This window comes from Simochromis diagramma, unplaced genomic scaffold (assembly GCF_900408965.1).
Source record: "Simochromis diagramma unplaced genomic scaffold, fSimDia1.1 OVJJ01000120.1, whole genome shotgun sequence".
NCBI classification, from domain to species: Eukaryota; Metazoa; Chordata; class Actinopteri; order Cichliformes; family Cichlidae; genus Simochromis; species Simochromis diagramma.
In genome coordinates, this window is record NW_024387045.1 from 379,949 (window position 1) to 393,223 (window position 13,275).

Here is a 13,275-nt window from a genome sequence, read left to right on the forward strand (position 1 = left end):
TCATCAGATAATTATACTGTAACTTTGATTACTATACATTTCTTCTTGGTGCCAAATTCTGACTCTAGTTCAGTTTTAGAAACCTCATGTTAAACTGTGCAAGTATATATGAAACTCCTGATAGAACTAATTTGAGTGTTCATCTTTGTCTGGCACCTTGTCCTTTTATTTTCTTTATTTGATTTGTCTTTGTTTTTTTAATAGACTTGTCTAAAGATTGCAATCCCTCTTTGCTTTTTGGGGGGTTTTTTTTGACAGTTTGTTCGATTCCAGGAGTTTCTCTTTAATTTATATATTAACAGCAGTGTTATAGGTGAAAGTACATTAAATAAAATATACCTATGACCACTATAGGTTATTGTTAACTAAATGACACACTTAGTTCTAATACAACTCAGGTTTAATGATCTTTTGACATTTTTAGGTCAGTTCTTGTCACATCCCATGACAAGAATTCATTATTGATTCTTTATCATTAAATATATGTCATTCCCATCACAGAGGAATCCACCCACAAAAGTCACTTCTAAGTAAATCCTAAATAAACCAGATTAAATTTGTAATCTGCTCTGAAATATACTAAATAAGTAAAAAGATGTGTTAAGACTCACCATTTACATGTCGGCATGTTTTACAGATCAGAGATGGAGAAGGCCTTACCAGTTCAGCTGTTTGAAACGCTGAAGAATTTGGGAGAGGAGGAGCTGAAGCTTTTTCACTTTTACCTGCAGTATGAACCTGGAGGTGAATTCGTCAAAATCTATAAGAGCCAGCTGGAGAATGCAGACAGGCTGAAAACTGTAGAAGTGATGGTGCAGGCGTATTCAGACCATGTGATGGAGGTAGCGATGCAGATTTTAGAGAAGATGAAAGAAGGTCAGTAAAAGAAAAAAAAGACACATTAAAAGTTCAGTGCAGCATTCAGAAACAACAACAAATTGTATTTTATGAAATGTGTTAAACTTGTACCTTTTTAGTTTGACTTTGACTTCTTTTCTCCTCAAACGATGTAGAAATGTTATATTTACATCATTTTGAAGCCATGATGGTTTTCATTTTGAAAAGACCAGCTCATGATTCAAGGTGCACTTTCCTCCAACAGGAAGTCCCTCAGCACAGAAAGCTTCATCACTTTCATCAGAAGGTAAGAATTCATTAGTTAGTCTGTAGTGACTAAGAAAAGATAATCGTAAGATAAGATGAGATAAGATAAATCCTTGTTTGTCCCACACGTGGGAATTTTTATGGGTCACAACAGAAAGAACAAGTTTAAGAGCAGTAATCACAATACAATAGGATAAGATAAAATAGAATAACAGACTATATAACAACAATAACATACTATATACAATAGAATGAAGTACCAACAAAATAGACTAGAATTTTCTGTTATAGTAGGAAGAAAAAAAATGCAGTTGGTATTGCACATAATATTGCATATAAGGGAGACTGGGCAAAGGCTATCATGGTGTATTGGATGCTTGTGTCTGTCTGCACATTCATGGTCATCTGCAGAGACCATGTTGTAGTCCGACAGCAGTTGGAAGGTAAGACCTGCAAAATCTCTATGTCCCACTGAAGGAGCTGCTTATTGCTGTCAGAATATTCTGCATTGGGTTGCAGATGTTGTCCAACATCCTAGAACAGAGCTGGCCCTCCGGACCAGCCTGTTCAGTCTCTTTCTGTCCCACGCAGAGATGCAGAATTGCTGCCGCCCCAGCAGACCACACCGTAAAAGTTAGCTGAGGGCACCACAGAGTCATACAAGGTCTTCACTCCAAAAGACCTGAGCCTCCACAGCTGTCTACAGGCTCAATGTCCATACCTTGGGTGTTCAGTGGTTGCAGTGGAGGATGTTTGTGCCTGCGGAAGTCTAGCACCAGCTCCTTGGTTTTTTCCACTGTTGATCTTGAGATGGTTCTACTGGCACCAGTCCACAAAGTCTTGGGTCACTTCTCTATACTCCCTGTCGTCCCCATCAGTGCTGAGGCCGACTATTGTACAATGATCAGAGAATTTCTGCAGGAAGCACTGGGTGGCGTTGTGGGAGAAGTCTGCAGTGTAGATGGTGAAGAGGAACGGAGCCCGAACTGTTCCCTGTGGGGCCCCCGTACTGCAAACGGCCCTGTCCAATACACAGCCCTAAGTTCTGACATACTGTGGTATCCATGCAGCGAAGTGATGGTCCGCTCCTGGGTTTTACAGCTTGTCCTTCAGAACTGTGGGAAGAATGGTGTTAAAGGCAGTGGAGAAATCAAAGAATATGATTCTCACAGTGTTCCCAGCGGTCTCCAGGTGAGAGAGGGAATGATATAGGATGTGAACGATGGCATCATCATGAGCTCGCCAGGAGCTGAAGCTGTGCCAGGACCATCCACTCCAGGGTCTTGATCAGTTGGGATGTCAGAGCCACCGGCCTGACTGTTGAGCTGTTGAGGTCCTAGGGACGTGGAGTCTAATTAGGGAGCAATCTCATGAATAGGTCCTTAGAATGTGACGTTTATTCAGCAGGAGTGAAAAGTAATGCATGATCATTGGGTTAAACACTGACAGTAAATGAGGGGGAGGTGGCCCAGAGACACAAACAGACGGTATTGAAGAACCAGTGCTCATACAGACATTATTAACTTTATCCACAGAGAAGCTTAGAAAGTCATCAGTCTCAGATATAGAGGACACGGATACTTGGGTGGACCATGGGGGAAACAATAGAGTTTATGGAGTCAAACAGTACCTTGGAATTTCTCTTGCTTGATAAGATTAACTGAGAAATATATCCTGATCTGGCTGTTTTTATGGTTTCATGCAGGGAAACCCAAAGTTCCCTAAGGTGGAGTCTGTGAACTTTAGGTTTAGTTGATTTCCTAAGGTGTTCTACTTTTCTACAGATTCTTTTGACCTTCCTTACGTCATCATTTATCTGTGGACGAGCTCATTTTGGGGCAGCAATGACAGATTTCATAGGTACCACCGAATTTAAAATCTCCAAGCAGTGATTGTTGAAGCACTGTGTAGCAACATCAGCATCAGTGCAGCCTTCAAAGCAACATCCTGATTTATGAACCGCTTATGGAACATGAGATTAGAAGATGGTGTGTACAGAGGGAAGCTAAGAATAAAAATAACACCGGAATGGTCACTCACTTGTACGTCCTTAACACAGACATTAATTATGTCTAAGTCAAGAGAAAACACGAGGTCCAAGGTGTGGCCTTTAACATGGGTGGGTCCAGAGACATGCTGAATAAAATGAAAAGAGTCTGTAATGGATAGAAAGTCAGAGGCCATGCTACAGCTAAGATCATCCATGTGAAGGTTGAAATCCCCAATCATTAAGACCTTCTCAAGTTTAATAATCGAACATAAAAAGTCCGTAAAATCTTGAATACAAACACCAGTTTGTTTTTCTTGTGACATTACCAAAAAGTTTGATGTGTCACATGGCCCTCTTCCTATTGAAAAAACAAAAGTTGTATTCAAGATGGGGGACTTCTTAATGGCCACCATGGTCACCACCCATCTTGAGGAGTTTGCCCCCTCACATATACTAATGTGCCACAAATAGGACTTTAATACCACCAACCATTCCCATGTTATTATGGTGTATCCATATAATGGCCCACCCTGTACAATGAGATATATCTGATGAACCAACCTAAAGAAGCTGACTCAAAGGAAGGGAAAGACTCAGAGTCCATAGCTCTGCAAGTGAAACTGATCTGGTGAATGGTTACTAGACCACCACCAGGGCGGTCCAAACACAGAGTCCCGATGAAGTGACAGTCGAGTGGGCAGAGCTCATTAAGGTGGATAGATTCATTCTCCCGCTGCCAAGATTTAGTAAGAAACAGTGAATTCAGTACAAATGATTTGTAGGCTATGGAGCAAGCATTCAGGAGAGCAATCTGAAGCAGAGGTGACAGGCTGACGTCATCAACAGCTGATTGACGGGGAATTGACAGCAGACACCTGGAATGAGGACTTAGTCTCCCTGTACCTCTAGCTGTGGAATTGTGGTCATGTAGAATGACAGGCCAAGGTGAAAACTCCCACATCTCCAGACATGACACCGATCCCGGTAATTGTTCTGTTTGCCCGTGATTGAATGATTGATTGATTGATTGATTGATTGATCATACTTTATTCATCCCGAGGGAAATTGGGTTAAGGCTGCCAGCCATGCCAGCGCCGTCTTACCCTTCCGACCATACATAAATTACACAAACATCACATGGGGAAGGCAGGTCAGAGAGGTATAACATGGAAAAAGCACCACATGAGGAAAGATAAGGAGAAAAAAACAACTTTCCCCCAGACTGACCTCCAACAGGGAGATCAGTTTAAGAACAGAAAAAACCCCACCTCTGCACATACCACATGAAAAAACTCTTAATACACCAAAGAAACACATGACAAGCAACAGGGGTGGGTAAAGGGTGAGAGACAGCCAATGTAGACAGTGCATCCGGGCCTGCAGCCTGTGCGCTGGTCTCCTTGATCCACCGTCAGCATCGGAAGGGAATAAGCGTCGAAGGCGTTTGGAGGGGGAGGGGGGATGAGTGTACATCTGCATGTGTATATATGTCTGTGTGTGTGTGTGTGTGTGTGTGTGTGTGTGTGTGTGTGTGTGTGTGTGTGTGTGTGTGTGTATGTGTCCAGAGTTCAGCTGAGACAGTGTCCTTCGCCCTGCCAGGCTAAGTAAACAGTCTTCCAGCCAACCCAGGTGGCCTTGCATAGAATGGGAAGAACAGTCTAAGCACAGTCTATTATCAGGGTGTTGTTGTTCAGCTCCAGCCTTGAGACCGCAGCTGGCGCCGAAGGGGTCTCTGCATGAAGTGATGGTGGTTTTTACTTTAGTGCGAACAACTCATATGAATTTCAAAGCTGTTCTAACAGTACACTGGTCTCTCAATCTCCCGTTGGAGAGCCGTGAGCTTCTCCATGATGGTATCAAACTTACGCTCTGTGATGTTGTCATTCTTGTGCTCAGAGGTCTTGTTCTGAGTATTCACGGCAGCCATAAGCTTCTCCAAGATCTTATCCGTGCTGCACTCAATGAGCCCATTTTGAGAAACTCATGCCTCGTCCCATCATTTCAATCCCAGCGGGCAGCCTTGTGGGGGTTTGAACAGCCGGTTCCACTTTCTTGATTGGACTGGTACCAAATACTGGAGACGTTCTCTACCATGGAGCAGAAGAATTCCCCTCTGTCGGGTGTGTTTCCTTTTAGCCTACACACCAGCCCTACAGCCCCTTCTAGACGATCTTCTTAACCTTGTTCTTGCTCCTAGGTTTTTGCTTGCAGCTAAGAACAGGTACAGGTAGTCGGGAGAGGGAGGAGGGCGGACAAACGGTGGAGGGAAAGCCTGGTGGTAGCTCTGCCAGCTGTCAAAAGTGTTTTTCCAAACATACTTTGATAGTCAACAAACTTTGTGAACTGTAGATCCGAGTAGCAAATAGACCATGATATATCACAGCTGAGATGACAAGATAAAAAACAATATATTGAAGCAGTCGACAAACACACGGAGCAGCAACAGCGGCCAAGCCGAACACAGGCGCCATGTTGCCACCCCCCTCCCCCCACCAAGGAATTCACAACAAAAGAATGATTACTTATTTTAAACAACGTCAACATGTTTCAAACCATTTTACATGAACTTTGACCTTTAACTAAATAACAAGATTCAATAAATCAATTTATCTCTTTGCTATTCATATTATTAGACTTCACTTGTCTCTTGCTATTTATGCATCTGTTTTTACTTGGGTTACACATATACCTAAAAAGGGAAGCCCATCCACACTTTGTACCATTTTTTAAAAATGAAAATAAGACATGGTCGAGTAGAAGGCCTAATTTGATGTGAGATTATTTGACTGAAATATCTGATGAGATTTAAGGTTAGGTTATCATAAAGATGCAAAAAAATAAACAATTAAAAAACAGTTCTTGAAACTGTTTAAACTGACAAATCATCTTATCTGCTGTGTTTAATTCAGAGGTTCTTCAAAAGTGTCGGGGTAAACTTAAATCTAAGCTGAAGAAGAAGTTCCAGTGTGTGTTTGAGGGGATCGCTAAAGCAGGAAACCCAACCCTTCTGAATCAGATCTACACAGAGCTCTACATCACAGAGGGAGGGACTGCAGAGGTCAATGATGAACATGAAGTCAGACAGATTGAAACAGCATCCAGGAAACCAGACAGACCAGAAACAACAATCAGACAAGAAGACATATTTAAGGCCTCACATGGAAGAGATGAACCAATCAGAACAGTGCTGACAAAGGGAGTGTCTGGCATTGGGGAAAACAGTCTTAACACAGAAATACACCCTGGACTGGGCTGAAGACAAAGCCAACCAGGACATCCAGTTCATATTTCCATTCACTTTCAGAGAGCTGAATGTGCTGGAAGAAAAAAAGTTCAGCTTGGTGGAACTTGTTCATCACTTCTTTACTGAAACCAAAGAAGCAGGAATCTGCAGCTTTGAAGGCTTCCAGGTTGTGTTCATCTTTGATGGTCTGGATGAGTGTCGACTTCCTTTGGACTTCAGCAACACAGAGAGTGTGACTGATATTACAGAGTCCACCTCGGTGGATGTCCTGCTGATTAACTTCATCAGGGGAAATCTTCTTCCATATGCTCACTTCTGGATAACCACACGGCCTGCAGCAGCCAATCAGATCCCTCCTGACTGTGTTGGCATGGTGACAGAGGTCAGAGGGTTCACTGACCCACAGAAGGAGGAGTACTTCATGAAGAGATTCAGAGATGAGGAGCAGGCCAGCAGGATCATCTCCCACATCAAGACATCACGAAGCCTCCACATCATGTGCCACATCCCAGTCTTCTGCTGGATCACTGCTACAGTTCTGGAGGATGTGCTGAAAACCAGAGAGGGAGGACAGCTGCCCAAGACCTTGACTGACATGTTCATCCACTTCCTGGTGGTTCAGGCCAAAGTGAAGAAGGTCAAGTATGATGGAGGAGCTGAGACAGATCCACACTGGAGTCCAGAGAGCAGGAAGATGATTGAGTCTCTGGGAAAACTGGCTTTTGATCAGCTGCAGAAAGGAAACCTGATCTTCTATGAATCAGACCTGACAGAGTGTGGCATCGATATCAGAGCAGCCTCAGTGTACTCAGGAGTGTTCACACAGATCTTTAAAGAGGAGAGCGGATTGTACCGGGACAAGGTGTTCTGCTTCATCCATCTGAGTGTTCAGGAGTTTCTCGCTGCTCTTCATGCCCATCTGACCTTCATCAACTCTGGAATAGATCTGCTGCAAGAACAAGAAACAACCTCCATGTGGTCTAAATTATTTAATACACCAAGACTAAAATCTCTCCACAAGAGTGCTGTGGACAAGACCTTGCAGAGTCCAAATGGACACCTGGACTTGTTCCTCCGCTTCCTCCTGGGTCTTTCCCTGCAGACCAATCAGACTCTCCTACGAGGTCTGCTGACACAGACACGAAGTAGCTCACAGACCAATCAGGAGACAGTCCAGTACATCAAGAAGAAGCTCAGTGAGAATCTGTCTTCAGAGAAAAGCATCAATCTGCTCCACTGTCTGAATGAACTGAATGATTGTTCTCTAGTGGAGGAGATCCAACAGTCCCTCAGATCAGGAAGTCTCTCCACAGATAAACTGTCTCCTGCTCAGTGGTCAGCTCTGGTCTTCATCTTACTGTCATCAGAAAAAGATCTGGATGTGTTTGACCTGAAGAAATACTCTGCTTCAGAGGAGGCTCTTCTGAGGCTGCTGCCAGTGATCAAAGCCTCCAACAAGGCTGTGTAAGTAAATATGTTTGTTCTCACTGAATTTAATAATTGCCAGCATTTACAGTCAAATGCTATTTGGTGAAAGTCTTTGGTGTCTTTTGGACTTTGTGTTTTTGTTTGTTATTTTGATTTGTTTGTTCATTGTATTTGTCACACTTAAATGTTTTGGATCATCAATGAAAGCAAAGTACAAAATGCAGTTTTTATATCCTGATTTAGGTGAGCTACAAAAGCTATCCAAGCTGCATTCATGTAAAAAGTAATTCTCCTTAAACCCAATAACTAGTTTCCCCACCCTTGATAGCAAGAACTATGAGAAAAAACATGCTAAAAATATAAATCTGTGGATACGGGCCTCAAATGAAAAGACTCTTTAAATGAAGCGAGTGCGTTTATTTACAGTGTAAAAAGACAACAAAGTGCAGACTGTCCTCTGTGTGTGTGCTCCAGGTGAGTTTGAGTGTCCCTGACTCCCGTGCAATATTTTCTATGGGTGTTAGGGGCCAAACTTTCATACAATGAGCTCACCTGAAACCCTGGCTGATTGTGACCCACACCCGTTTTCACACCTTGGCTCAGCTGAAGAGATGATATGTTGCAATTTGGAGATGTTTCTTAAATGATAGAAACAGGAACGAGACAACGATTTTACATGAGAGTCAAGGCCAGAGAAGTGTCAAATATTACTCCAAGATTTCAAATGTTTTACTTGACGGAAGGACAGAAAGAGGCAAGAACCTGACTGATTTTAGAATGTAGCTCAGGAGGAGCTATGATCATGGTCTTGGTCTTGTTAGTATTTAGAATGAGGTAGTTGCCTGAAAGCGAATCAGAAACCTGAGTTAAACACTGGACTAGGGTGGACAGCCTATCCAGTTGATGAGGCTTAAAGGACATATGCAGCTGAATGTCATCAGCATAAAAATGATAAGACAGGTCGCTAAAAGATTGAATGATACCAGCTAAAGGAAGCATATAAAAAGAAAATAATAATGGACCTAAAACTGAACCCTGTGGGACCCCACAGGTCAGGGCAGCAATGTCAGAGGTGAACCTGTCAATCCTAAGAGAAAAGGTCCTATCTGATAAATAGGAAGAAAACCAGTCTAGGGCAGAGCCAGATATACCAGCCAAAACCTTGAGCCTGTTAAGTAGGATTTTGTGGTCGATGGTATCGAAGGTTGCACTAAGATCAAGAAAAATGATCACAGAACAATTCCCTGCATCAGCGGCTGCCCCTCTGTGGGTCTTCCTTGGTCTCTTGTGTTCTGGGGGCCTCTGGATGTCTGGAGTTTTGATCTCCTCCATACCTGCTTGATACCATAGAGGACAGGGCTGTGGCTCCCCACACTCCCTAGCAGATCATTACATGGAGAAACCTTTGGAATGCAAGCTTGCTGATCCACACAGGTATGCACACAGGTGTACACACGGGTATTCACAGATGCGGACTACAGCTTTCTTGGCTGCTGCCTCAAAGCACATTGTGCGCTGTCTATCTTGCGTGCTGCACAATATCGTTTATTATTTAGTAACTATTGATATCTACTGCTAGCTAGTTTATTGTGATGGTGCTTTTTTTTTCTTATTATGTTGCTCTTTGTTGTTTGCTTTCTCTTCTGTTTTTTTTTTCTCCATACAGGTGACCAAGGTGTTTTGTTTTGTTTGTTTGTTTGTTTGTTTTTTCTCTCCTCCCCCCCTTCTCACCGTCTCTTCTCCCCTTTGGTTTTCTTTCTCTCCCTCTCTTTCTTTCATTCTTTCCCCCTGTCCTATCCCACAGTCATGTCTGTCCCGTTTGTAGCAACTGAAAATAAAATAAATTCATAATTATAATAAAGGTCAATCAAATGGACCAATATGGCAAGGCCATGATGATCCACTTGGTAAAATAAATCCGCTTGGCATCTTTCTTGGCCTTAAGACAACAATTCTGATGGCTATAGATCCAAACGGGACAAAAAAAAAAAAAAGAAAAAAAAAAAGAAAGCCAGACTGAAAATGGTCAAGAATGTGTAATTTACATAATAGGGACCTGTACAGATTTTCAACAATTTTGTCTAGTAAGTTACTTAAAAATGGCAATTTCAAAATAGGCCGATAATTACTAGTGGAGCTAGGATTTCTGTTTTTTTTAATAGAGGAGTTGCTTCTGCATGTTTAAAATAGGATGGAACACAGCCTTCCCTCAGTGAGCTATTAATAATGGATAGTAATGTGGGACCAATGCTGGTGATAGACCCGGACAGAACAGAGGGAGGTAATATATCTATAGAGCATGATGAGGATTTCATTTTACCTAAAACTGTAATTAAGTCATTATGTGTGATTGGAGAAAAGGAAGTAAATGACCCAAGACAACAAGGGGTGTCTTCATAAGGGGAGGCACTTGAGGAAAGTTTGGATCTCAAGTCCTTACGAAGTGACTGAGGAAAGTATTACAATCTTCATCAGAAAGTAACTGGGCATGCTGAGCTGGAGGAGAAATAATACTGTTGATGGTATCAAATAGAACTCTTGAATTAACTCTTGAATGGCCCTCAAAACATGCAGTGCCAACTCGTTTATGAGCACACTTGCATTGTCTATAAATAAAATAATACAACAGCTTTATCTAATGATTTAAATAAAATAAAATCTGTATTTCTTTCCAACCTAACAGCATTAAGACATTTAATTGTAGTGATTTTGTTTTTTTCTGTTCTTTATTTTTAGAGTGAGTGATTGTTTCCTCTCAGAGAGAAGCTGTGAAGCGTTGTCCTCAGTTCTCAGCTCTCAGTCCTCAAGTCTGAGAGAGCTGGAGCTGGGTAACAACAACCTCTGCCATTCAGGCATGATGCTTTTGTCTACTGCACTGGAGTGTCCACACTGTACCCTAGAAAGTCTAAGGTCAGGATTCAGTCTTTTCCACTTCAAAAATCTGTGTTGCATTACTGAATCACTGGCAAAAACTGATAGAATTGTCAGGTACTGGATTTTCAGCTTTCAGACACTTCTTGGGTGGAAACAGCACTGAGTTTTGGTTTGGGAGATGCTCTTCATGTGTTTAAAATAAGACAATAGCAATTCCAGCCACTTGTGAAACATTAAATATTGCTAAATCTGCTAACTCCTCAATGCAGAACCAAAACACTTTTTTCTCTTGTTCTTTATTTCCAGATTAAGTGGATGTTTTCTTTCAATGAAAAGTTATGAAGCACTGACCTCAGTTCTCAGCTCCCAGTCCTCTAGTCTGCGAGAGCTGGACTTGAGTAACAATAACTTACAGGATTCGGGAATAAAGCTTCTGTCTGCTGCACTGCAGAGTCGACATTGTATACTCAAAACTCTGAGGTCAGATCAAAGAATATTTCATTTTTCATTACATTCATTACATCGACATTATTTTCATGACATAATTAACCTGTTAAAAATGTAGTTTCAAAAGAGTACATTCATCCATTTGTTGTTGTAGCTCACTATTTGCCATTATTTCCTAGTCACAGTTAGGTTTCATTCAATTTCAATTCAATTTTATTTATATAGCGCTAAATCACAACAGCAGTCGCCTCAAGGCGCTTTATATTGTACAGTAGATCGTACAATAATAGATACAGAGAAAAACCCAACAATCATATGACCCCCTATGAGCAAGAACTTTGGTGACAGTGGGAATGAAAAACTCCCTTTTAACAGGAAGAAACCTCCTCAGACTTGAGGTTTCATGCTTCTGATGTTTTTAAAATAAGGTGATAGCAGTTCTAGCCAATGAATCAACATTGCATATTGCAAGTCTAGTAGATCCTCACTGCAGCACTTGTCTTTGTGTTCTTTATTTTTCAGACTTAGTGTCTGTAACCTGTCAGGGAGAAGCTGTGAAGTTCTGTCCTCAGTTCTCAGCTTCACGTCCTCTAGTCTGGGAGAGCTGGACCTGAGTGACAATGACCTGGAGGATTCAGGAGTGAGGCTTCTGTCTGATGCACTGGAGAGTCCACATTGTAAACTAGAAAGTCTCAGGTCATGATTTAGTGTTTTCCACTCTGTATTATTTAGAATCTGCATTATATTACTGATTAAAAAAAGTAAAAAAGTTTATTTTATATACTTTTTGGTTGGATTATTAGATTCTGAATTATTGTTTGTAATTTTCATATACTTCACAAATTTTTATAAAAGGATTCTCATAAGACTACACTAAATCTTAAAGTTCTTTTTGGTCAAGTTAGGTTCTTCCTTTCTTGATCTATATTGATAAAATTTACAGTAAAAAAGCTTTTAGTTGATATTATAACGCTGCAGTGAGTATTCTGACAGGGGCTTCTCTTTTTTAGTTCTCTGTTAAAGGCTTCTTCTTTGGCTCTTGATGAAGGCGGTCACACTTTCTCCCTATCCCTTTCCTTATCGCTCCTGCTTGGCTTTCTCATGTCTCTGTCTAGTCTTGTCTACTTCTCTCCCTCTACCCTGGAAAAGTCTCACAGACTGTTCTCTAAACTTAAAAGAAGAATTATGGATTAGGTCAACTTGTCCCTGAATGCAATTGCCACCCTCTTCTCGATGAGAAACCTGGGTTTGTGAGAGCCCGTGTGTTCTGGAGGGACGTTCCCTGCCGGATACACGATGGACGGGTGGAAGGACTAGAGGGTCATGTGCCTGGCGGGACTGTAGATCGAGCGCATCTACCTTTTTGGAACCATGATAACAGGGTTCTTGCTGATTGGACCTGGCTTATTGAAGAATAAAAAAATTGGAAATGGCTGTTCACATCCCCACAAGGCTGCCCGCTATTTTGATTGGAACGATGGAGTGAGCCGTGGCTTCTCAGAATGGGCTCATTAGACGCAGCACGGATGACATCTAGGAAAAGTTTGTGAGTACTAAAACTCTGACAACATCTGACAAATTTTTGGAGAGGCTCACGGCTGTCATGAACACTCGTGCTCTTTGAGCAAACTGGATAACATCATGTAGAGGCTCATGGCTCTCCAACAGGAATGGTGACAAAACAGTGATGGACATTAGATCAACTGTAAAATTGACATGCAGTGGTTAACACTAAAGCAAGAACACCACCATTATTTCATGCGGTTACCATATCGGCGCCAGCTGCGGTCTCAAGGCTGGAGCTGAACATAACAAACAATTTCTCCCCTGATAACAAACTGTGTTTAGACTCTTCGTTCCAAGTGCCCTCATACGCTTATCTCCAAGGCCGAGTCGGACGGCAGATCTGGGCCCAGCACTGGATGAATAGCTGCAAGGCAGGATGGCTGTGTCTGCATCGGCTTACTTCTCACCCCTTACCCACCCCTGTTGCTTTTCACGTGCTTCATGATGTTGTGATGTGGACATTTATGTGGTCTTTGTGCAGAGGAGTTTTTTGTTTCTTATTCTCATGCTGTCCTCCCATAGGGGCCCAGCGTGAGTAGAGGTATCTTTCTTTTCCCCTCCTCGACTTGACCATTGTATTGTACATTTCAGTGTTTTTCCATAATACTAACGGTCTCTGACC

General features: G+C 42.0%; 1 protein-coding gene across 1 annotated transcript; it reads left to right on the top strand.

The window, feature by feature from the left end:
- Positions 1 to 626: 626 nt before the first annotated feature.
- On the top strand, positions 627 to 6,747 carry LOC120741638 (protein NLRC3-like; the record flags this gene model as incomplete). Its single annotated transcript, XM_040044612.1, has 4 exons — positions 627 to 876; positions 1,066 to 1,144; positions 5,292 to 5,315; positions 6,291 to 6,747. Coding segments are annotated over exons 1-4 (810 nt in total), but the record flags the coding sequence as incomplete, so codon positions are not given.
- Positions 6,748 to 13,275: the final 6,528 nt, after the last annotated feature.